This window comes from Phoca vitulina, unplaced genomic scaffold (genome assembly GCF_004348235.1).
Source record: "Phoca vitulina isolate PV1807 unplaced genomic scaffold, GSC_HSeal_1.0 scaffold89, whole genome shotgun sequence".
In the NCBI taxonomy this organism is placed as follows: domain Eukaryota; kingdom Metazoa; phylum Chordata; class Mammalia; order Carnivora; family Phocidae; genus Phoca; species Phoca vitulina.
Window position 1 is genome coordinate 3488354 of NW_022589792.1, and position 24189 is coordinate 3512542.

A 24189-nucleotide genomic window follows, 5' to 3' on the forward strand; every position below is an offset into this window, starting at 1 on the left:
AGAAAGGCCAGCTCCAGAAGCGAGCTGGCCCGTGGTCCTGCAAATTCTCTTCTTGGGGCCTGCCTGGCCCCCATGAAGGGCCCCTTCAAACTCCCCCAGCTTCCATTTGGACTCTGGACTCACTACCTCAGTTTCCTCACCTGGGAAGCAGGGTTTGGGGGTGCTGTTGGCTCAGATGCCGGCCCCAGAGACGCAGGCAGGCTTGCCAAGGCAGCGAGCTCAGGGCCGCCCCCAACATGCGAGCCCCAAGCTATTTCTGACATGGCCCCCCCAACCTAAACACCCCTGCAAGAAGAGCCAGGCGGGGCCCCGGGCACAACTCCCACCCCAGCCCCGCCCGCACGGCCCCACTTTCTGCTGGGGTACAGCCAGCCCAGGCACAGGGGGGCCAGCGAGTTTGTCAGGCGCTCAGATGGTGTGACTGGAGGCAGAGGATTTGCGAGCAGAGCAGGTTGCTCCCGTGTGTGTGCGTGTGCGTGCGTGTGTGTGTGTGTGTGTGTGTGTGTGTGTGTGAGCCCGTGCAACGCCTCTGGGTCTGTGTTTTTACTGCACTTTCCTGTTGGCTTCCAGCTGCCCTGCCAGTTCCGGGGAGGGCCCTGGGCCAGCCGCTGTCCCCCCCTCCCCGCCGCTTTCATAAAGTCCCGGCCAGCCTCGGGACACCGCGCAGCCGCCCAGCCTGGGGAGACTGGACGGCCCGGCCCTTCCTCTGTTTCCCCTGCGGGCAGTTCAGACCATGGGAGGCCCCCGCCGCCGCCGCAGCTTCCTTCTCCTCCTTCAAGGTGAGGATTTGGGGGCCCCGCGGGGAGGGACGAGGGGGCTGTGCGGAAAGCACCCCTGGGCCCCTTGGCGCTCCGTGCCCCGTGGAGAAATGGAAGGTGTGGCTGGCAGCTCCGGGGCCCCGCGGCGGAGGAAACCACATGGCCGGGCGGGCACATGGGGAGAGGGGCTGGCAGTGCTCTCAAGGTGCTCTAGGAGCCCCCACTGCCACGCAGATCTCCGAGCTCTGTCCCAGAGACCCTTTGGGGGCTGCCTCCCTAAGAGGGGAAACTGAGGCACGGGGGAAGGAGAGGGGGCAAAAAGTGAGTGCTGGGACCCTGTAGGCAACTGCTTTTAACAGAGGGCATGGGGGATGCTGGGGAGCTAGGAGCCAGGACCCCTCCAATGCGGGGGGGGGGTACTCCCAACATGTCCCCCACTGTCTCAGTGACAAGGGCAACCCCAGAGACCCCCACCCTTGCTCCCCCAGACCCAGCCAGAACTCCGCCGTGGGTCGAAGGAATTTTGCCAGCTGTGGGTTTGAACTTGATTTTTCACTGTGACTTTCCCCCACCCCCACCCCTCCTCCCTTCCCGCCCCACCCAGAGCGTCTCTAACCGTTATTGGGACAGCTTGTTGCCTGAGCGACCAGGCAACAAAGAGAGTGAAGAAACGACATTTGGGGTGCCCCAACCAGAGCTTCCCTGGGCCACAGGGACGGGGGTTCCCTGTGCTGGCCCAGTGTGGCAGGCACGAGCGCAGGGACTCCCCCAACATCCCCACCCTGGCTTTCCTCAGGAGCAAGGACGGGAGTCTAAGTGGGACACAACTAATGGGGGGTCGTGTGTCCCTGGGGCCAAGTCATGGAGCCGCTGAGCTCATTTTCCACAGCAGTAAAATCATCTCCATTTTATAGGGTTAAGTGTTGAGTGAGCTCGACACAACTATTCTTGGTTCACAGTAAGAATTAAGCAACAGCACTTTATTTTTTATTTTACTTTGTCTAATTGCCTTCTGGGCAGGACACTGGTGGGTCTGGGGTCTGGGCTGGGGGTCCTTAGCAGGAGGAGCAAGAGGAGGGTGACTGCCCCGCCCCCTGCCCCCAGGGTCCCTAAGCAAGAACCTATTGCTCAGGGCTGCACAGGCAATGCAAACCAGATGGGACCCAGAGCGGATGACCAGCAGCTCCTCTCCTGGCTCCTGTTTGGGTGACTTCCAAGGCCCCAGATGCAGAACGCCTGGCCCAGCAGCTTGGTGGTGGGGGAGGAGATCCCAGCCCAGCCCCAGTGGAGGGGATGGGGCACAAGAGAACCCCCCCCACACACACACACCATGGTCTGGGGAACTTGAACTCGATTCCACTTTCCTCAGTCCCCCTTTTTTCACCGGATTCTTCCTGAGCTGTTTCTGGGCTCCAAGCCTCAGTTTGTCCATCTGTAGAATGGACATGACCAGAGCCCCTGCCTCCTAGGGCAGTTCTGAGCATGACGGTTGCTATTTGGGGCTTTGGGAGCTGGGGACAAATCAGTCCGGGTCCCACCCTGCTAGGGAAGGTCATTTTGTGGTCTGTCCTGCAAAGAGGAAGTGGGTCGAGGCTGAGGGTAGAACTAGCTAAGCCCTATGGCCAGAGAGGAGGAAGAGAGGGATCCTCATTCGAGGGAGGGGAAGGGCATTCCAGCCTCAGTTTACCTTGGCTGGGAGGACCTCTTGGAGGGGGATCTCTGGACCCCCACTGGCCTGAGGGGTATCCAATTTGGACATAGGGACTAAATGGTTGGGGAACCCTCAAGTCTGTACCCCCCACAGCCCCTCAAGCTGTGCTCACAATGGCCAACTCCAGAATTCCCCTGGGAGCCCCATCCAGGGGCAACAGAGTGTGAATCATCCCTTCCCCTTGGCCCAGGAAGTGACTCATGCCCTCCCGCCCTCCCTCCCGGGCCCCATCCCTCTGCCCACCACCCCGCTTTGGGTCTCCCTGGATAATTGGGGTCTCCACAGCTTGGCCAGCATTCCCAGATTGGCAGAGACACGGACGTCTCCCCTGAGCCCTTCCCATGCTTCCACCTGCTGCTGAGGCACCCTCCTCCCTCCCTCCCTCCTTCCCTCCCCCCTCCCTCCCTCCCCGTTTCCATTCACCCCCCTCCTTCTAAGTGTGTCTCTGTCTCCCAATCTTTCTCTCAATCTCTCTATCTCTGTATCTCTCTGTCCAATCTCTGCCATCTTGGTCTCTCTCTTTCCATGAGTTCCCTATTTCTCTGTCCATCTCTAGCACTGCCTTAACTTCTGCCTGTTTCTCTCCCCCCACCTGTCTGTTCCCTCCTTCCTCTTTCTCCTCTCTCTGTGACTCTGGCTCCTTCTCTCTCTCCCTCTCCTTATTTTCTCTCCATCACTATCTCCTAGTCTCTCTCACTGGTGAACAAGGAGCTCCCCGTCCCTAGAGCCCCTGCTGACTTGAGGAGGACCCCCAAACACATGCCTGGGGAGTAGGGTGCCCCTGAGCAGGAGTGGCAGAAGAGCACCACCCCACCACCCCAACGTGAGCCCACTGTGTCTTCCTGTGTGCCAGGAGCCAGGGGTGAAATGTCACCACTGGGTCTCAAGCCGGTCGTTGGGCTGACAGATGTCGTGGGTGTGGTGTGCACGCACCTGTGTCCCCCAGCCAGGGTGCGGGGGCCGGAGCATCTTACATTCGGGGGCATCTGGTCCCCAGATGAACACCTGGTCCAACCCTTCACCTTCACATAAAGAAACGATGATAGTAAACACTCGGACACACCAGGCAGTATTCACGCGCTTAGTTCTCACACGCCTCTAGGAAGGGCGACCCATCATCATTCCCATTCGACAGATGGAAAACTGAGGCACTGGGAAGAGAGGTCACCTGACCAAGGTCTGGGATTTGAACTAGGGCCATCCATCTCCCGTCTGTCTACTGAACTGTTGTCACAGGTCAGCAGGAGCCAAGACCCCCAGGGGCTCAGGCCCCTTCCCCACCCTCAGTCTGAAACCCATCCCCAGGTGATGGTGGTAGACACTCTGACTGTGGGCACTGGAGTCCAGGTAGGGCTGCTTGCTCTTGCATTAGAGACGGACAGAGCCCAAGCCTGGGAGGGGTCAGCAGCCCCTTTTCCCTCAGATGTGTCACCCTTAGTTCTCCGTCAATCCTTCCCTACTCTGGGCAGCCCCCCAACACACACCCTCTCTCTCTGTTCCAGTGCTGGGCGTCTCGCTGATTCTGTTGGAAGTTGGATCCCAGAAAACCAGTGGTAAGTCTGCTGGGAGCAAAGAAGTCCACAGCCAGAGCCTGGGGAAGGGGCCCTGGGCCCCCACAGCCCAGGCAGGGGGGAGGCCTGCTGCAGGGGGAAGGCCAGGGCTGCCCCTCCCAGCAACCCCTCCTTTGGGGATGATCCTGTCCCCCTCCCCAGCACCTGGCTCAGACCTCACCTTCCCACTGTGGTCACCATCCCCACAGACTGTGCTCGCTGGTGCCCTCCGAAATCCACGTGTGTCAATGCCACCACCTGTCGCTGCTTCCCGGGATTCAATTCTTCGTCCGGGGAGATATTCACCGGCCGCTTGGAGAGCTGTGATGGTACAAGGACTTGGGGTGGTGCAGGGGCGCGGAGACGGTGGGGCATAGCCCAGTGCCCATGGGGGATGTGAGTGGTGGTTGGGGTCTCAGCCTTTGGCCTTGGGACTGTCATCAAGGGCAGAGAAAAGAGAAAGGAAAAGATAGAAAAGTGGAAAATAAGTGAATAAACATGGCTTCCTGGAGAGAGAGGAGCTCTGGAGTCTGTGCTTCACTTTGCCCTTCCCGGACTGGGCGGGAAGATGCAGAGCTGCCACCCCCCACCATTTCAGCACTCCCTACTGAGCTCAAGTCCAGGATGCCAGACAGAGGGCAGAGAAGAGCAGAGCTGACTGATTCGGCTTCAGGAATGGCTTGCTCCAGCTGCAGCCCAGCCTCTACAGCATAGCTTAAGAGTCTAATCTTTTCCCAAAAGACACTTTAAGCGTCGGCCCCGTGCTGGGGAGTCAGGTGTGGGATAGGGATCTCTTCCTGAAGGAACTCATGCCTTTGGGAGGTGACCCTTAACCCTGCTGTGTTCCAGACATCAACGAGTGTGGACCACCCTCGGCAGTGTCCTGTGGAAAATTCGCAGATTGCCAGAACACAGAGGGGAACTTCTACTGCACGTGCATCCAAGGATATGAGCTTGCTTCCCGGGCAAGAGAGTTCAGGAATGAGAGTGAGAACACGTGTCAAGGTAAGAGCCACCCCGCACTTTCCATCTCCCCGTCCATGAGGTTTGGGGTCACCAGAGCCATTCCTGAATCATCCCACGTCCGCCTGCCTGTTCCTGAGCCTCCAGCACAGAGAGACAGGGTAGTGTGAAGGCCAAGGGCCCAAATCCTGACTTTGCCACTTGATAGCTGTGATAGCTGTGTGTGTGAGACACTGGCCAGGACACTTATTCAGAAATCACCGTTAATGTGCAAGATGTGATAACATTATTGTGATTTGTGTGTGTGTGTGTGTTTTTAAAGAGTCCCTATTTTTTACAGATAAAAAGAAAAGTAGCTTTGCTTTTTGTTAACTGTGTGACCTTGGACAAGTTCTTTCACCGCTCTGTGCCTATTTACCCATCTGTAAAAAGGGGGTGACAATGGTGCTTACCTCATAGAATTGCTGGGGAAATAGAGACAGCAAAGCACAGAATGGTGGCTGTTGGGTTTTGAATGATCCTCATCATGATCTAATGCACCCCCTCCAAGATGGGCACCCCTGGGGTCCGCCCCAGGATGGGCATGGAGACCGGCTGCTCCCGTCCACCCCCCACCACAGTCACATCTCTTGCCGTGGTCTTGCCGGGTGATGCCACGGTGTGGGCCCAGGTGAAGCCCGGCCTCTGTGCATCACCAGGACTTGCCCCCCTCCCAGGGAGAGCATCAAGCACAGGAAGGGGCTTCGGGTATCCACGGGGGCAGAGAGGGCCAGCAGCGAGTGGGCAGGAGCGACCACTTGCCCAGAGGGAGGGGGTTAGCGCAGAATAGAGAGAGAGAGAGCAGGGGAGGAGAGCAGAAGTGAGAGGTGAGGACGAGGTGAGCTGGGGGTCCAAAGGACTCTGGGGTGGGTCCGTAGGCCCTCCCCGCTGTGGAGAGAAGAGCCTACAGCCTTGGTCCCCAGCGCCGCCCTGCCCTGCGTGCAGACAGAGGGCTGCAGAGCCTCGCCGGTGGGAGGGAAGGGAGGACCTGCGCGTCCGTGGAGCCCAGGGGGAGGGCTCTGTCCACGGCTCTGCTGCTCCCTAGGGGCCTCTGGGTGAACGCTCGGCCCCAAACCTGTGGCCTGGCCAGAGGACAGAGCCTTTCCGTGACACACGCCTGGACAGGGGTGCCGTCCCCCCGACTGTGAGCCCCCAGCACGGGTGGTCGCTGTGGTTACGGAGAGGCCGTATTGCTGTATCAGAACAGGCCAGGGCTGAGAGAGGGGCTCGGTCAGGCCGCTGCGCAGGGACACGGGTGCACAAGAGACGGGAGAGGGGCCGCTGTGGACCTCAAGCTGGGCGACAGGGCGAGAACAGTCTGCTGGCTTGGCCCAGGGCCTGCTGCCTCAAGACCTAGCTCTGGGACGGGCTCAGCCTTTGCCGCAGCTGAGGACACATGCCGCCATGTCGTGGCAGTGGGATCTGCTGCAGACGGGAGACCCAGGCCCTTGCTCCACCTTCCCCCAGGCATCAGAGGACGTCCTGGGCACCCACCTGGTGTCCCGAACCTCTCTGAATCCCAAGGCTCAGAACCCTCCCCGGAGGGTCACTTTCGGATGTTTGGACTGCCCCGCTGCCTCCCCAGCATCTTATTTGCATAAAACAAGAGGGGAATGGCATTCAAGATACTTGGCAGGAGGTGCAATATCCATCCTCTTCACCACCATCAGTAACCGCCTGAATGAGACCTGCCCCCACCGGAGCCCACATGGGCCTGGCCGTACCAGGAGCCCTCTCAGGCCCTCGGCCACGACAGACCCAGGGACCCCATCAGGAAAGGTGGGAGGACGGAGATTTGAGGGCGGGTGCGCGGCCGGCCCTGCCCTAGCCAGCATCCCACCTGGAGAAGGCTCTTCCTGACACCCTGACCCCGGCTTCTCAGCCATTCGGCCTTCCTCTGTTTCCCTGCGCAAGGCTCTGTCCTGAGCCTCCCTGGTAGCTTTGATTCAGCCTGGATGACCAGGACCCAGAGGATGTTGTGTTTGGGGTGGGCCAGGTGACACCAACCCCCCACCCCACGCACACACATGCACACACACTTAGAGAGTCAGGTGAACCCAGAAGCTCCTGTCTGGACCAGATGACAAGAGAGGCTGTCATCCAGGACCATTGCTCCGGGTCTAACCCTCTCCTGAGGAGGTCAACTCAGGTCCCATGGAGCACTGGACCGCTCAGGGACAGAAGACAGAGGCTGAGCCCCATTCAGCTGGGCCCAGTGTGTGCATCCCTGGTGGGAGGCCAAGGGCCAAGAAGACAGAAACATGGGCCACCTCTCGCCCATCAGCACCTGCCAGAAAAAGGCATCTTCACTGCCCCAAGGCTGCCTGACTGGACATCAGTGACACTGTCCACCCCAGCCTGGTGCCCACTGTCCGGACGGCCCTGACCTGTCTGGCACCATCCTTACTCTCCCTGCCCCACCCAAAAGCCTCGTCCTTGGAGGGCCTGGCTCAGGGGTGGGTCTTGTCCATCTCCGTGGAGCTGGAATCTCAGAGTTTGCATGGATGGGAGTGTCCTGCAAGGATCACCGGGATTCCAAGCACGAACTCAGCCAGTGAGCGGCCACCCTGGGGGAGTTAGGACGAAGGCCATCGCTGGGAGCCATGACAGGTCCCGGTCCGGGAATGCAGCATTTTCCCTGCACTTGGTTCCCAGGAAGGCCCACCCTGGACTTGTCCAAGTCCTCAGGCTGGGACACAGGTGGCCGTGATGTCCCTGCCCCAGCTGGGAGCTGCCCAGAGAGGCCGAGGGAGCCAGGGCTGGCAGACGGGGAGGACTTGGACCACTTCTGGCAACATCTGGAAACAGAACATCTGGGCCACCATGCTCGCCCATAGCACGCCTCCATGTGAATTAGAAAAGGCACCCACTCACCAGAGAAGAGACAGTGGGGCCTTCCAGATGCTTCTATCCCAGGACACAGCTGCAGGCACCCATCACCCTCTCCTTCCCCCTGCAGACGTGGACGAATGTCAGCTGAAACCCCGAATCTGTAAAAGCCGCGGCATCTGCACCAACACCCAGGGCAGCTACACCTGCGAGTGCCCGCCCGGCTTGGAGCTCAGCCCGGGCGACCCGAATCTGTGCACAGGTAGAGGCCCTGGCAGACGCTGTGAGGCTGCGCTGGAGCTGGGGAGGGGCCGAGGCGGATCCCGCAGCCCCAGGAGGAGGGAGAAGACCCTCAGGTTCCAGAAACACCAGGGGTTTGCTCTGCCCAAGGATTCATCTCCCCGGAAGGTCCCACCACAGAGCAGGGAGGCAGCAGGGCCTTCTGGACCTGGGGTTCCCTTGTGGAGCCCCCAGCCTCTGCGCACACCTCCCGGCCTCACCCCTCCTCATCTGTCACATGGAAGCAGAGGAAGATGTCACTTCCAGTTCCCAGAAAGGGAACCTGGGCCAGAGCTGGGGAGGGAGTAGGCAAGAGTCCTTAGAAAGAAAGTTCAGGCTCCATGACTCAGTCTCCCTCCTGGTTTCACAGCCTATAAACTGGGGACCATGGTCCCTGCCGTGCCTCTCTTGCAGGGAAGCCATTGTAAGGTGCTTTGAGGTTGAAGTTGAAGGTCACCAGGCGTAGCATGTGCAATAATGGTGGGGTCCTTGGTGCCAGGCAGTAGAAGAGGGGCAGTGAGTGGAGGGGACCCTGACCCTCCGGCTTTGTCCTCAGATGTGAATGAATGCACGTCAGGGCAGAACCCATGCCACAACTCCACCCACTGCCTCAACAACATTGGGGGTTATCAGTGCCGCTGCCGCCCTGGCTGGAAGCCAGTTCCTGGGTCCCCCAACGGCCCCAAGAACACCGTCTGTGAAGGTACAGAGCTCAGACGCCACATCCTGGAGACCCACACTCAGAACATCTGATCACATATTCAGTGGCACCCACACAAACCAAGCAGAATGACCCCTGGGGGTGCCCTGTGCCAGGTGTTCATTGTTTTGAGGCTGGTTGGGAAAAGATCTGGGGGGTCTTGGGGACGGAGCTGGGGTACTGAGGAGCAGGCTCCTTGGAGACCCCAGACAGCCGCTAATTACTACCTGGGACTAAGGTATTTCTATAGTCACAACCTGCACATCGGTACAGGGCTCACGTGCTACATGCCAGGCTTCCCACACTTCCCATGACCCCTGCATCACCAGGATGTGGGTTCAGCGGGCGATAGCACCTCCAGCCAAGGGGAGACACTAACACAGGAAAAGGGGGCAGGGCACGGAGGGGAACGGGGTCCTGACTCCCATCTTTGTGTCCCCAGATGTGGATGAGTGCAGCTCTGGGCAGCCTATGTGCCACGAGTCCACCATCTGCATCAACACCGTGGGCTCGTACAAGTGCCGCTGTCGCCGGGGCTGGGAGCCCAAACCCGGATTCCAGAATAGGCAGCCCAACACCACCTGTGAAGGTACCTGGTCTGACCTGACCCCAGACCCCGCCCCTGACACACACAGACACTCTCACACCTAATGAATGGTGTTCTATCCCCTGCAGAGATGTCCTTCCCCACCTGGACCCCACCCCCTGGAATCAAGAGCCAGGTGAGTGGCCCCAGCAGGGACCAGGAGGCAGGAATCCCTCTGTGCAGCTCGCCTGATCCACCCATTTTCCCCCAGCTCCCCCACCCACACATGAGGCTCTCTGACCCCCCTCATGTCCCCTCTCCTCAGAGCATGTCCCACTTCTTTGAAAGAGTCCAAGAACTGCACAGAGACTTCAAGCCAGCCTTGGCTCAGGACACCATGCAGGTAAGGGCAAGAGCTGAGGGGACCCCTGGACAGCATGGGGGTGGCTGAGGGATGCTTCCATGCGGGTGGAGACAGCCCAAGCAGGGGTTACACAAATACAGACGTACATACACACCCCAAAACGTGTACACACACACACACACACGGAAGGAATATAATGCCAAAAGAACGGAGCAGTTAGGAATTTCACCTCCATGGTTAGACCACGAAGGTTCAAATCCTCCCCAACAACCCCCTACCCCCACCCATTGCCACTTTCTGCTATGTGACCTGAGGCGAGTGACTCCCCCTCTCTGGGCCTCAGTCTCATCTGAAAGTAATGCCTGCTCTATCTAGTTTGAAGGTTTTACGTGAACTAATAGAAGGGAGGTTCAAAGAAAGAGCGGGGCCTGGCATGCGGTGAGCATGATATGTGTTTGCCTATGTGCTAAGCCGGGTAGGAATGTGGGAGCCCCTGTGTCATTTTAAATATTCTAGGAGCTATGTTAAAATAAACAAGTAAAATTACACAAGTGAAATTAATGTGAAGACTGCATTTAATCCAATAGATTCAAAATATTACCACTGCAACGTGGAGCCACATTTCGGGTGCTCGAGAGCAACCGTTCTGGACAGGGCAGACCTAGACCAGAGCCTGGCAGGAAGCCCGCGCCTGGGACAAGTTAAGCACCAGTTACGGTCCATGCGCGCAGGCCCATACTCAACCCCCTCACTTGTCTTCTGACTACTGCACCGTCTCAGTGATTCCCCTGTCACCCCACTGACCCCCAGGCCGCCCCAGGTGGTTCTGCAGTGTGCCCCTTGGTAGAGGGGGCTGGTGAGGTCAGGGTCCTTTGGGCAGCCCCTGAGGGACAGTGACCCACCAGCTGTCACCCGTCACTCCCAGGACCTCATCAAGTCAGTGGATGAGATGCTGGAGGCCCCCAGGGACCTGGAGACCCTGCCCCTGCCTGAGAGGCACCTCATGGCCACCCACTTCCTCTTGGGCTACGAAGCAGTCCTGAGGACGCTGGCCAAGGCCATGCCTGGAGCCTCCTTCACCTATCTCTCCCCTTCGAACACAGGTGAGACCTTGCCCTGTCTTGCCCCAGCCCTGGACCCCATCCCACACCCAGAGCCCCCAGTCACTGCCCCTCTCTCCTCAGAGCTATCCCTGATGATCCAGGAGCGTGGGGATGGAAACATCACCATGGGTCAGAGCCATGCACGGATGCTGCTGGACTGGGCTGTGGCGACTGGAGCCAGGGATTCGGGTAACGGCAGGGAATCCGAGGGGACGCCAGCGGGAGAGGGGAGGGGAGCGGGGATGTGGCTAGGGGTGAGGTTCTGAATATGTAACAACTGGAAATTGAGCTATCGCCAGGGCCCCCGGGCATCCTGGTGGATTGGAGAGCCTGAATCAGAGGTCTCAGGAGGCAGGATGGGGCATGGGAGGAGGGAGGGCAGGAGAAGGTAACCAACCTGTCTATCCCCCAGGCCCCACCGTGATGGGTATCCTCTCCAGCTGCAACATGCAGAAATTGCTAGCCAATGCCTCCTTGGAGCTGGAGCCTGAGAAGAAAGTTGAGCTGAACAAAATCCACCAAAGTCCTTTCCGTAGCGCCGAGCCTAGGCTCCTCTCGGCAGTCAACTTGGTCTTTCTGAGCAACACAAACACAGAGAAACTTGACTCCCCCGTCACCTTTGCCTTCTCCCACCTGGTGAGTATTCAGGTGGGGAGGAATCAGCCCTACTCCTCACCCCCTACTTAGCCAAGGTCACGGTGGTTCCTCTGCAGCCTTCATTTCCCCACTCTGCTCCTTCCTCGGACGGACCTCAGGGCCTTTGCACTTGCTGTGCCCGCTGTTTGGGACACAATTTTCTCCCACGTGACTCAGTCCTTTACCTGGTTCCAGTCTTTGTTCAAATAGTACCTCCTCTTTTAGGCCTTCCCTGACCTCCTTATTTAAAATTACAATTTGTAGTTATGCCCCATCTCCCTCTATGCTGTTCCTTGTTTTAATAGCACTTACTCCCTTCTAACACGCTATCTAGTTTACGTGTTAGATTTATTATTTACATCTGTCTCCCCCACTAGCATGCCAACCCCAAAAGGGCAGGGACTTGTGTCTGCCCTGTTCGTTGTGTGCCAGGCTAGGGGACAGAGCAAAGTAGGTGCTCAGTAAATACTTATTAAAGGAAAAGCAGCCCTCCTTGGGCTCAACCCAAGCCCAGGACCCAAGAATGGCTCCAGGCTAACCACTCCAACCATTCCCACCTGCCCACAGCCGGAGACACCTGGGCCACGGCAGGAGCTGATCTGTGCATTCTGGAAGAGTGACGGCAACAGCAGTGGGCACTGGGCCATGACAGGCTGCCAGACCCTGGGCACCAGGAATGGCAGCACCACCTGCCGGTGCAACCACCTGAGCAGTTTTGCCATCCTCATGGCCCACTATGACATAGAGGTGAGCAGCCAGGGGCCACCCTCAAAAGCCCACAGGTGGCAAGGTTGGCTTAGGTGAGACAGGCAGCTGGTTCTTGATGGTTAAGGCCCAACTGGCCCTATATGGTCACACAGACCAGGTGGCCCCACCCCATGCCCCCCAGCCCCTTCCCTGGGACCACCCCCCCAGCCCTCCCCATGGCTCAGCAATTAAGCGGTGTGGCCTGGCACTGCAGACCCTGCTCTGACTGTCCACTTCAAACCAGTTGTTAAATATTGCTGAAAGCTCCTAAGGGAGCACAACTTTCTGTATGAGACCTCAGAGACCCATAGGCAAGCTGGTCCGCATGTTTAATTGGAATGGGCCAAGCAGAGTAGGGGCGCTTGTGGTCGAGGCCAAAAGTCCAGGAAGGACAAAAAGGTGGGTTTCAGTGAGTTGACAATGTGACAGGTGTAGAAGGAGTAAAATTTGAGATGAGGGAGAGGAGGATCAGAAAGATGGGACCATCAGTATTAGAAAAGAAAGATGTGGCCTTGAGGCTTCACTGGGGACCTTCTCAGAAGTCTGGGTGTTCAGTGGGGAGGCCCATCAGGAGGAACTGGGGACCCCTGCTGCATCCATGGTTGTTGGGGGGGCCAGGGCGGTATTTAGGATGAGAGACACACAGCAGGCTTGCTCAGGTGTTGAGGGCAGAGGATGTGGGGGGAGGTGAGCGGCATGATCAGAGACCTACAAGGCAGGCCCCAGATGGGTCTGGGTGGTGATGCCCACGAGGGCAGGAAGTCCTCAGGGCGCTGACCCAGCCCCGCGCACCCCATCCTGCATCTAGGACCAGAAGCTGGCCCTGATCACCAAGCTGGGGCTGGTGCTGTCGCTAGTCTGCCTGCTGCTGTGCATCCTCACCTTCCTGCTGGTGCGGCCCATCCAGGGCTCGCGCACCACCGTGCACCTGCACCTCTGCATCTGCCTCTTCGTGGGCTCCGCCATCTTCCTGGCGGGCATCGAGAACGAAGGCGGCCAGGTGAGGTCCGGGCCGGTGGAGGGTCCCACCCTCACCAGAGCGCTAGGCCGGCGAGGCCCGGGAGAGGGGGAGACCCGCCCACTCCCGGGGCTCGGTGAGGACAAGCCCGGGAGGCACGCGGCTCCCGCCCCCGCCCCCCTCCAGGCCGCGGCCCCGCCCGCCCGAGGAGAGGGCCCTGCGGGGGCGGCCCCTGGCGGCCCCGCCCCTCCCCGCCCCGCACTGACGTCGCCCCGCCCCCGCCCTGCAGGTGGGGCTGCGCTGCCGCCTGGTGGCCGTACTACTGCATTACTTCTTCCTGGCCGCCTTCTGCTGGATGAGCCTCGAGGGAGTAGAGCTCTACTTCCTGGTGGTGCGCGTGTTCCAGGGCCAGGGCCTGAGCAAGTGGCAGCTCTGCCTGATCGGCTACGGGGTGCCTCTGCTCATCGTGGCCATCTCCGCGGCCGTCAACAGCGAGGGCTATGGCCGCACCCTCTAGTGAGTGCAAGCAAGCGAGCGGTTCGACTGGAGGGCAGGGGACCCCAGTCCGGGCCACAGTGCCCCGCCCCTCCGGGGCTCTGACGGGACCCTCCCCTCTCACCCAGTTGCTGGTTGAACCCAGCCCGTGGCTTCCTCTGGAGCTTCCTGGGACCTGTGACCTTCATCGTTCTGGTAAGTGCCCCCCAGGCCCCCAGCCTGAGGGGCGTGGCCCCACACTGAGCCCTACTAGACCAGTTCCCTCCCTGCAGTTCCAAGGACTCCCCCTAATGCAAATTCTATGCTCCCCGCCCAGTGCAATGCTGTGGTCTTCGTGACTACTGTCTGGAAGCTCACTCAGAAGTTTTCGGAGATCAACCCAGACATGAAGAAACTAAAGAAGGCCAGGTGAGAGCAGGGGCCAGGAGGGGGCTGGCAGGGAGCCTAGGGTGTGTGAGGGGGGCCTTCCCCACTGAAGCCCCGCCCTCCCCGCAGGGTGCTGACCATCACGGCTGTGGCTCAGCTCTTTGTGCTGGGCAGCACCTGGGTCTTCGGCCTCTTCCTCTTCAACCCGCAGAGCTGGCTGCTCTCCTACACCTTCACCATCCTCAACTGCCTGCAAGGCCTCTTCCTCTTCGTGCTCCACTGTCTGCTCAACAAGAAGGTGAGCTGCAGCCGCTATGGGTGGGGTGCGCGGGGGCCCCGGTCCCGGGGCCTGCCCCTTCCCTAACCTGGCACCCTGGGCCCCACAGGTGAGGGAGGAGTACAGAAGGTGGGCCGGCAGGGTCACGGCGAACAGGTACTCGGAGTTCACCACATCCACGTCTGGCACCAGCCACAATCAGACCCAGGTAAGGGCTGAGCCTGGCGTCGGGGTGCTGGGCCAGAGGGCACCCAACCCAGACTCCGTTCTCACGGTGCTCCTTTCTCACCAGGCCCACAGGCCCTCTGAGTCCGGTATGTGACAGCGCGGGTCTGGCCAGGCCGGTAGCTCCTGCGGCCTCAGCAGCTTTTGCACATGCTAAAGACTGTCCCCTCCTCCTTCACCACTCCGCTCCCTCTGCCCTCCTGCCTTGGCCCCCACGTGCATCACAGAAAGCAGAGGGCAGCAGCTGTAGTCTGGCAGCTAACCCCAGAACATCCAGCCAGGTGGGGAGTTGGACCTGCCGGGCCTGCTTCTGGCGGCCTCTCGGCTGCACTCCAGCCGGGACCCAACGTGAGGGCAGCAGCTGGCCCGGGGCTGCAGCCCGTCCCTGCTACACAGGCCTGGACAGACAGACCAAGGACTCCTGTGCCCGGCCTGGCCTTTCCCCTCATCTGTCTTTGCCACAGAACGAGAGGCCAGGGTGCTGGGACCCAAGCTGCCCCTTAAGCTAAGACTGAGGCCAGGGGTGGGAGAAGGGCAGGGGCCCTCCTAGCCCCAGCGCCTGAGGTTCACGGTACAGAGGCCCATCTGCCCCTGGAGGCAGAAGGCTCTCGCTGTTGTGAAGGTTGTGGATACTGTATGGTTTTTTTTAAATCTGTATAAACCTTTCAATGTTGACACTTAAAAATTAAATATCACACTGATAACAGAAGCTAGCTGTGGGGGATGGCTGGAGCTCACTGGCCAGGCCTGCTACCTCCGTGAAATGCTGAGAACTGACAGACAGGGCGGGAGCCAGGATTCCGTAATAAAACTTTACTCATACACAAATCTACAGCTTTTGAACAGTAAAAAGGAAGGCCCGCTGATGCCTAGAAAGAGGCCTGGAAGCAGCACTCAGGACACAGGGCAGCTCTGGCCATCAGGCGCGTGGTTACCGGCTCTGCTCAACTGTAAGACACACAGAGGGGAGGCCAGTGAGATGGGGAACAGGGGATCCTGTCTGGGCCCAGGCCCTCGGCCCGCCCGACACTTACTGTATGTGGAGATGTCGATTTCTTCAGGAAGTTCTGCCACATTCACTTCAAACCTGTCCTGAACGTCATTAAGGATTTTGGCATCATTCTCGTCAGATACAAAAGTGATAGCCAGACCTTTGGTCCCAAAGCGACCTGCACGGGCCACCTGCAGGGTAACAGAAGCAGGGGGTCAGGCCACAGAGACATAGCCTGGGGATCCGATGACAAGCAGGGCCACATCCCCACTCACCCCCCCCCCGCCCCGGGAGAGGGATGTCAGGGAAGTGACACGTCTGTGGAACCACTCACTCGGTGGAGGTAGGTGTCCGAGTCCTCGGGCATGTCATAGTTGAAGACGATGTTGACTCGCTCAATGTCCATCCCTCGGCCAAACAGATTGGTGGCCACCAGGATTCGCCGCTGGAAGTCTTTAAACTGCTGATAGCGTGACAGACTGGATGCAGGAGGAACAAGAGGCGGCCATCAGACACAGGGTTCCTGAGCGGCACTCCCCACGCGGTGCCTGCCTGGGCCTCTGAGGGAGGCACGCACTCACCGCTCCTCCTGGGCCATGCCCCTGTGGATAGCAATGGCCGGGAAGTTCTGCTCCACGAGGAGCTGGGCCAGGGCCATGCAGCGCTGCACTGACTTCACGAAGATCACCACCTGCGAGGGAGGGAGGCAGGAAGCAGCGGTCAGAGTCAGAGCGCCCCCTCCCCCGCACCATCCTCACAAAGACCCAGAACCCCAGGAAGGGCCACACAGTGTCACCTGGTTAAACTCCAACACGTCCAAGAGATCAAAGAGCTTGCGGTTCTTCTCACTGTCCTTGAGCTTGACGTAATACTGTTGCAATCCGTGCAGTGTGAGCTTGGTTTCATCGTCTACAAACACCTCCATGGGCTGTGCAGGAAGGGGCAGGCAGGGCTTACTTCCGGGCATCTGCCTGCCCAGAACGTCCTAGCGAAGGACTCCATGCTGTGATGCTTCCCGGAGGGCAGGCTGTCTCCCAGTAAACGCCTCTCTCCCAACAGCTGACCTAAGCCCTGGTCTGACTCAGGTATAGACCAAGCTCAGCTCCCAGTCTGACAAGACACAGGGGGGAAGGCAGGCCCCTGGGCCTCCCAGCATTCTCGTGCAGTGAGGGAAGGGTGGGTGTCCTGGAGCAGCAATAGCTCAGGCCCTAGAACCCAGCAGGGCCAAAGCTGTCAGTCCCAGCCCACTCACGTCTTGCATGAACTTCCTGCAGACAGGCCTGATCTCCTTGCTCAGGGTGGCGCTGAACATCATGCACTGCTTCTCGTGGGGTGTCAGACGGAAGATCTCCTGCACATCCCGCCGCATGTCTGGGTGGGGAGGACAACAAACAGGTGCGCATGAGTGCCTGGCAGACCACGACCCCCACCCAAGACCAGCCCCAGCTCCTCCCAACCTGTGCCAGGGAGCCGTTAGCGCCTTGACGAGGGCGGTGTGAGCCGAGGAGTGGAGGGAGGGGTGAGTCCCAGGTGCCTGAGGGGCTGGACTCGGGGCGAGCACAGGCGCGAGAGGAGCTGCCATCCACTTACACGCTGCCAGAGCGGAGCAGCCGTGCCAGCGCGCCTCGAGCCACGCTTCAGGGAGGGGAGCCTGAGGCAGAGACAGCCGCTGGGGTGAGAGCTGCAGCCGCCTCCCAGGACACAAGCCCCATCTCCCACCGGCCCTGGCGGGGCTCACTGAGGGCAGGCAGGGGGCTAGAACTAACTCAGCAGGCGGCGAGGCCACCCCATTCCAAGGGCTAATACGTACACAGGCCCGGACACGGCTCGTTTGGGCCCTGTGGCCCCACTCAGCCTGGGCTCAGAAGCAGCAGGTCACTCTGCCAATGCTAGAACTTTCCCTAAAATCATGTATAGAAAACCTGTGTGCCAGCTACCCACCTGACCCCTCTCTGAGGCAACCTTTGGCCTATCCTGTCAGGGCCCACCTGGCTCTGAAGTCTGGGGGGCTAGGAGGGCTGTGAGGGTGGGGAGGGTGCGGCTGGGTGGGCCTCCGGCAGCTCCCATACCCAAAGAGGACACTCACCCAGCTGCTCCAGCATCTTGTCACACTCGTCCAGCACGAAGTGCTTCACGTTCTTCAGGTTCAGGCTCCTGTTCCGCACTAGTGCCAGGATCCGGCCTGGTGTCCCCACTACGACATGGGGACAGTTCTTCTTCAATACCTCTTCATCCTTCTTGATGGAAAGGCCCCCAAAGAACACGGACACCTACGTGGGTGGAGAGAAAGTTGCTTTTGCCTGTCTAAACGCTGAAGGCTCACACCCACTCCAAGCTGATGGCCACCCAGCCTGTAGCCCTACCAGCTTCTGCTCCAGCGGCCCCCTAACCTCCTCCCCCGGCCCCCCCGCCCCGGCCTAGAGCCTGAGAGCCTGGCCATGACTCCAGTGGAAAGCAGCCCCATGGCTGGGACCAGCACAGGCCTCTGGGGGCCATGCATAATTCATCAGACTTTTAAGGAACATAAACCACCGCAAACCTCAAAGGCAGCCTCTGCAGCCAAGCTTGGTAAACACTGGCTGGGCGAGAGCTGGGACAGCGAGGCTGCAGAGGACCATGCAGCACGCCCAGCCTGGCCTGAGGAGACTTACCTTGACACTGGGCATGTACTTGGAGAAGCGTTCGTACTCTTTGCTGATCTGGAAGGCGAGCTCCCGCGTATGGCACATGACCAGGACTGTCACCTGCAGGGCAGGTGGAAGAGAAACACTCAAGTCAGTGTCCTAAGTCCTGCCCCAGCCACAGCCCACACCAGTGCTCTCCCATGGGGGCCCATGTCCCTCAAGGGTTCCTGCCAGACTGCTCCCCACACCTCCTGCCACTGGAAGGTCCGGTCCAGATGCTCCACCTTCTCCCCACCCTTCACCTGCCATTCACTCCCTGTGTCCCTTCAGCTAATGAGGACTGTCTCCCGCTGCCGGGATCCACAGGGAGACCTAGCTGGTGAGGTAACCCATGCTAACAGATTCCTGAGAGTCTGCTCTCTGGCTGGCCCATGACCACCGAAGAAGGAGGCTGCTCCCGCCTTCATGCCCACGATGCCAAGTGCTGCGACCACACAGCCTCCCCGTGACTCTCCCTCTCCTTCAGTCGACCCTAAGGAAACCAGGGCTCGTGCACCCACACGCAGCCCACGGATGTGTGCCCCAGTATGACAAAAGCACAACACAGGAAGGCACCTCGATTCTCCAACAAAATTCATGTGTGAGGAAGTAACTGTCAGCAGCAACGGTAGTAACAAATCTTTATTCAGTATAATCTCACCTGAATAAACTTGTACAATCTAGAAAAGCACATGACAAATTAACAGCTGTACCTCTGGCAAGGAAAATCATGGGCCCTTTTCAGTTTTCCCTCTCAGGTGGTCATTTCTGGGGGGATTCTGTCACAACTAAGTACGGTACTTAATCTCAAAAGCCCACAAAGAGCACACAGGATCGGAAACGTTTAACACGGGGAGCGGCAGACACTGGCGCCTCAGGCAGCTCGGGCCCAACAGGGAGGGCGCCCACCCACCTGTCCGTTTACTGGCTCGATCTGCTGCAGGGTGGCCAGCACGAAGACTGCCGTCTTGCCCATCCCAGACTTGGCCTGGCACAGGACGTCCATGCCCAGGATGGCTTGGGGAATACACTCGTGCTGGACTGAGGGAGAGAGCACGCATGAGCGACCAGAAACCGGATGCTCCCTGGGTGCAGGCTCCTCGCCAGGTGGCTGAGGAGACCACAGTGAGGGCGCGCAGAGGAGGCTCTTGGCAGGGAGAACCAGGGAGGCATACCCTCAGATGGATGCTCAAAGCCACAGTCCACTATGGCCCTCAGGAGCTCTGGCTTTAGCAGAAAGTCCCTGAAGCCAGAGCTGTGGATGGAAACATAGGAACCCTTGACGTCTTTCTTGGGGGGAGCAGGAGTGCTCTCTGGAGGAGCCTGGGGCTCTTCATCTTCCTCATAATCCAGAAGCTCATTTTCCACATCCTGTTCTGCCATGGTGCTGAGAACAGAGGAAGGAGAAGAGCTGAAGGAAGCGAATGAAAAAAACCCACCCATCGAGGGTTACTGAGGGAGAAGGCTGCCCAGCAGCTGCAGTCTGTTGTCACAGGTCCAAGAGGAGCAAGGCACTGGAGCCGTCTTACAAGCCGGCACAGAAAGGACCCAGATGATGAAGCTGATGGCCATCACTCTCTGACCCCTTTCCCTCATACCCTCCCCCCACCCCACACACTCCTGCAGAAAGTCCCACCAGCTCCACCTGGGAAGCACCTCCTAGCCTAGCCTGTCGTGGTCACACCCTGCCCTGCTGTAAGCCACCTCATCTTTCTCTGGGCTCCTGTCCCCCATGCCCACACATGCACACACCCCTCCACCTCCAGGGCCTCCCTCTGCTCTGAGTGAAATCCCCACACTTCCCTATGGTTCTCACATCCCTCCTCGTTGGCCCTTGCACACCTCATTCCACACTACCCCTTTCAAACCACTCCCAGCCTTGCCTGGCTGCTCAGACTCATCAAGCCCCTACCCCCAAGCTTTTGCAGCACATTGCCACCACCAGGAAAACTCTAATGAGCCACCTCAGCCCACCTAACCTAAAGGAGCTCGCTCCCCACCACTGCCCAAGGAGTCCACCAGGCCTGCACGGGGTAGGACCCCTGAGACCAGAAGATGTGGCTGCCAGAATGCTGGAGAGACCTGAGTCTGTGAGAGAGCATAGTCTGCCCTGCCCCAGCTCCTCCCGCTATTTGTGGTCTGCACAGGGGAATAATTAAGTACTCTCATGAACAGGCCTCCCACTGGGCCCAGGCCAATAAAAATAGAGCTGAGATGGTAAACAGAATTAATACAAAGCTTGCTCACCTCCTGGCTTTATTTAATCCAATACAGCACCTACTGGGTGCAAGCTACAAGAGACCCAAAAGTGAGAATATGATTTTTTGTCCTCCCAACCCCACCCCAGCCTCCAAGTCTAGAGGGAGGAAGAGCTGAAGCAGTCACTCTTCTTCCTGAGCTGAATGTGGAGGGTCCTGGGCCCACTTTATGGCCCTCCCTCTCTCATTCTCTCCATGACTTCATCCAGCCCCAGGGCTTTAACCACCTCTGTGTGGGAGACCTCCCAAACTTCTGTCTCTATGCGGTGACAGCTCCCCTCAACAACAGCCTCTGTTACCCAGCTTCCTCGTCCACATCTCCCCTTGGAACCTGAACGCAAAATACCCAGAGCAAACCCTCTGTTTCTTCCTGCAGACCTGCTTCTGAAAAAAGGCAATTCCATTCTCTCAATGGCTCTTTCTCTCCTCCTGTCCAGTCAGCCAACAGGTCCCAATAGGACAATTAGGCCACTTCTTGCCCCTGCTACCTCACTGGTCCCAAGCTACCTTCACCTTTCTTTCTTTTTATATATTTACTTAAATAATCTCTACACCCAACGTGGGGCTCAAACTCTGGACCCCAAGATCAAGAGTCGCATGCTCTTCTGACTGAGCCAGCCAGGTGCCCCTTCACCGTTCTTTTTTAAAATTAGAACAGCTTTACTGAGATATTTACATGCTATACCATTCACCACTTAAAATGTACAACTCACTGGTTTTTAGTATTCTTAGTACAGTCAGAAATATGTGCAACGATCACTACAGTTGGAATGCATTACACATTTCACTTGGTCTTCAAAAAGACCATACCCTTTACCTATTATCCTCCCCATCCCAACCCCCTTGGCTACCGCTAACCTACTTTCTTTTCCATGAATTTGTTGTTTCAGACATCTCATAAATGGAATCATACAACATGTCACCATTCATCCAGCTTCTTTCACTTGGCATGTTTTGACACTGATCCACTTTGTGGTATGCATCAGTACCTCATTCCTTGTCATAGCTGAACATTCCCTTGCATGGCTATACCAGTTGATCCACTGTCAGTTGATGGATATTTGGGCACCATCACCTCTTGCTTGGATTATGCTAATAGTCTCCTCACTGGTCTCCCTGTTTTCCATCCCCCTCCATCTTCTCTCCCCACAACAGCCAGAAGGAGCCCATTAAAGCTACGTCAGAGAATGTCACCCCTCTGCTCAAAACCCTCCACAGGCTCCCACTGTGCTCTGAATAAAACTGAAAAGAGTCCTCACCATGACCTACCAGACCCTACACGAACTGACCCCTCCTCTACGCTCAAACCTCATCTCCTCCATCACCCTTACTCACTGGCCTTGCTGCTGTGCCTCAAACCTGCCTCAGCACCTCTGCACTTGCTGTTCCTGCTGCCCACAACGGTCACGAATCCCTCTGCTTTCTTCAGGACTCTTGCTCCGGAAGGGCATTTCTTGCAGGCCACAACTAAAAAAGCACCCTTTTTTTAGGTCATGCCTGTCAGCCCTTTTGCCCAGCCCAGAGCCTAAAACAGATAAGCACTCAACAGCAATGGCTGAATAAATAGAATCAGAATTGAGGCCTCAAGGCAGAGTTTAGGGGCTAGAGCAAGCATATACCCTTATCTGATTCTTGAAAAAAAAGTATTCGGAACAGGAAGGGGTTACTTCCCATGCAGCCAGGCCCTTGTGAGGAATGGAGAGCAAGACTGGCTGGTAGAAGTAGAGGCAGAGGACAAAGCTGGGAAAGCTGTTTAAGTCGAGGACATCCATACTTTGTTAAGCAATAAGGAATCGATGATTAAATTTTTGAGTTGAGTGACTCAATTGTCCCAGAGCAATTTACTCCAGAGTAGAAGATGAGTGGGGAATGAGACCAGCAACAGGGAAAACTAGTCACCAAGAGAGGATTAACCAGGGTGGGGGCGTTATGAGGGAAGAATAAGGTGGAACATTCAACAGGGCAGGGCTATCTCCTGGGTAATCTCTGGGCAGAGAAGAGCTAGAGTCACCTGCTCTGACCTTCAAACCTGAGCGACCAAGAGGAAATGATGCATTTGATGCATTTAAAAGATACAGGTCAAAAGCGTTTTGTTCTTATGGGGAGACAGATTCAGGGACAGCCTGAGTTTGAGGCACAAAATCTAAAGCTCAAAACAAATTAGAGGGGGCAAGGACTGCTGGGGTTTGTCCCACCCAGCGGGGGTGGCTGCGATGGCTGAGGCCCCAGGAGCAGATGAACTTGAAAGCTGACACCGGAAAAGTGACAATTCAGACACGCCCACGGGTACCCACTCACTCTCAAAGTGCCCCCAGGGAAGACTTCCACCTCGGAGTTTGCCTCTTGAGACATCTTTTTTGCTCTAAATCTCTGGAACCCCGAATCCCTTAAACGCAGAGCAAGAATATAGCAGAGTGGGGGAGGGCAAGTCCCTGGGACTTGAAGAAGCCTGTCGCGTCTACAAGCTCGGGTTACTCCCACCGCAACCCCAGACCCTGGCGCCGCCCCACCCCCCCGAGTCCCTCCCCTAAACGGCCTAGGCGGTCTCCTCGGACAGACAGGCTTTCGCCCCAAGTCGGGTTCGACCTGTGGGCCGCCATGACAGCCTACTCCCGGAAGCGGGCATGCTCCCCGCGCGCCAACAGCCACCGCCCCCCTTTGCGCATGCGCTGTGGCGTTCAACGGCCACTGCCGCGCGCGGCGGACGCCCCAACCGCCCCGCCCCCCCTTGTCTCGCGCCCCCTCTTCTTCCTCCTCCCCTTAACCTCCGGCGTCTCCCCTCGCCCGCTCGCTCGCCCGCAGGTCCGAAGTCTCCGCACCGCGGCCCCGCGCCCCGGGCCCATCGCTCACCTGGTTCCCCGTTCGCCTCCGCGTGCTGCGAGGAGCGCCGTCCGACTGGGGTTACCGGTCGCGCGCCTCAACACGAGCTGCAGCGCTTCCTGCCTCCTACGTCGGCCTGCGGCTCTGCTCACTGGACTGCTGGCTTTTCATTCAAGAGAGGCGGAAGCGATGATTGGATCCTGCAAGAGGCGTCTGGAGGCTATTGGTGAAGAGAGGAAACAGGGCGTGCCTCATGCCTCAGGTTCATTGGTCAATCTAAAAGTAGGCGCCCTGGGCTAAGGCCGACGTGGGCCCGTGCGCTGTCACGTGATTGGCGGTTTGCCTTCGGTGGGCGTCGCCATATTTAGTACTGGCCGCCGAAGCCGGGGATGATTTGCCTTTGGCGAGTGTCTCGCCTTTATGTTACGTGGCTTCTACGTCTGGCATGGAATTCAGGGCCTTTGAAGTGGGCGTTAGCCCGCGGCCACTTGGTTCTCCAGGGTGGAGGCTCTGAAAGAGTCCTGAAAAGGATTGGGAGGTCGGAATGACTCCTGCGTGAAGAGGACAGTTTGCACCCGCCGTTGACGGTTCCCATTTGCTGAGAGTCTTGTCCTGGGGCAGACTCCGTGCTGGTGGCCATGCAGGTTCGGGCCACAAAACCCAAACCAGGATGTTTTAGTCATGAAACTTTTTTTTTTAATTTTACTTTTTCCTTCAATTACATTTTTCCAACCTTACCTGCCCACCCCCCCGGTACTTTACTGAGGTAAAGTTTATAGTAAAAAAAAAGGTCCACTGATTTTTGGAAAATTGGCAGCCAAGTGACAGCTGCCCAGTGAAGATGCAGAACATTTCCATGACCCCAGAAAGTTCTGTTGTGCCCCTCTCGGGTGAACCGCACCTCTTCCGCCTCACCAGGCAAAACACTATG

At 58.2% G+C, this 24189-nt stretch overlaps 2 protein-coding genes across 4 annotated transcripts; one reads left to right on the forward strand and one right to left on the reverse strand.

The window, feature by feature from the left end:
• Positions 1 to 655: 655 nt before the first annotated feature.
• ADGRE5 (adhesion G protein-coupled receptor E5) lies at positions 656 to 14683 on the forward strand. Of its 3 annotated transcripts, XM_032396124.1 has the most exons (20): positions 656 to 779; positions 3972 to 4022; positions 4229 to 4348; positions 4869 to 5024; positions 7981 to 8112; positions 8686 to 8832; positions 9272 to 9418; positions 9505 to 9551; positions 9681 to 9758; positions 10645 to 10822; positions 10904 to 11011; positions 11235 to 11458; positions 12026 to 12205; positions 13014 to 13205; positions 13453 to 13679; positions 13787 to 13853; positions 13975 to 14066; positions 14154 to 14322; positions 14411 to 14509; positions 14594 to 14683. In XM_032396124.1, exons 1-20 carry the CDS (start codon positions 734 to 736, stop codon positions 14621 to 14623), a joined length of 2490 nt encoding a protein of 829 aa, XP_032252015.1. In that variant the 5' UTR covers positions 656 to 733; the 3' UTR covers positions 14624 to 14683. The 3 variants fall into 3 exon arrangements, with proteins under 3 accessions (XP_032252015.1, XP_032252016.1, XP_032252017.1); XM_032396125.1 differs by lacking the exon at positions 7981 to 8112; XM_032396126.1 differs by lacking the exons at positions 7981 to 8112; positions 8686 to 8832.
• On the reverse strand, positions 14640 to 23395 carry DDX39A (DExD-box helicase 39A). Its single transcript, XM_032396127.1, has 11 exons — positions 23289 to 23395; positions 19356 to 19567; positions 19094 to 19221; positions 18169 to 18261; positions 17604 to 17787; positions 16770 to 16888; positions 16314 to 16445; positions 16099 to 16208; positions 15852 to 15996; positions 15561 to 15708; positions 14640 to 15474 (listed from the first exon to the last, which is right to left on the reverse strand). The coding sequence occupies exons 2-11, from the start codon at positions 19561 to 19563 to the stop codon at positions 15458 to 15460; spliced, it is 1284 nt and encodes a 427-aa protein (XP_032252018.1). The 5' UTR covers positions 19564 to 19567; positions 23289 to 23395; the 3' UTR covers positions 14640 to 15457.
• Between the last annotated feature and the right edge of the window lie 794 nt (positions 23396 to 24189).

What these genes read in the sequence shown, in the direction of transcription:
- ADGRE5 (XM_032396124.1), top strand. Translation starts at nt 734, where the DNA reads ATGGGAGGCCCCCGCCGCCGCCGCAGCTTCCTTCTCCTCCTTCAAG. An exon ending in AAGAAACTAAAGAAGGCCAG is followed by an intron (nt 14,067 to 14,153) that starts GTGAGAGCAGGG and finishes CCCTCCCCGCAG; the next exon opens with GGTGCTGACCATCACGGCTG. An exon ending in CCAGCCACAATCAGACCCAG is followed by an intron (nt 14,510 to 14,593) that starts GTAAGGGCTGAG and finishes CTTTCTCACCAG; the next exon opens with GCCCACAGGCCCTCTGAGTC.
- DDX39A (XM_032396127.1), bottom strand. Translation starts at nt 19,563, where the DNA reads ATGGCAGAACAGGATGTGGAAAATGAGCTTCTGGATTATGAGGAAGAT. An exon ending in ACGTGTTGGAGTTTAACCAG is followed by an intron (nt 16,209 to 16,313) that starts GTGACACTGTGT and finishes CCTCCCTCGCAG; the next exon opens with GTGGTGATCTTCGTGAAGTC. An exon ending in CGGACACCTACCTCCACCGA is followed by an intron (nt 15,709 to 15,851) that starts GTGAGTGGTTCC and finishes GTTACCCTGCAG; the next exon opens with GTGGCCCGTGCAGGTCGCTT.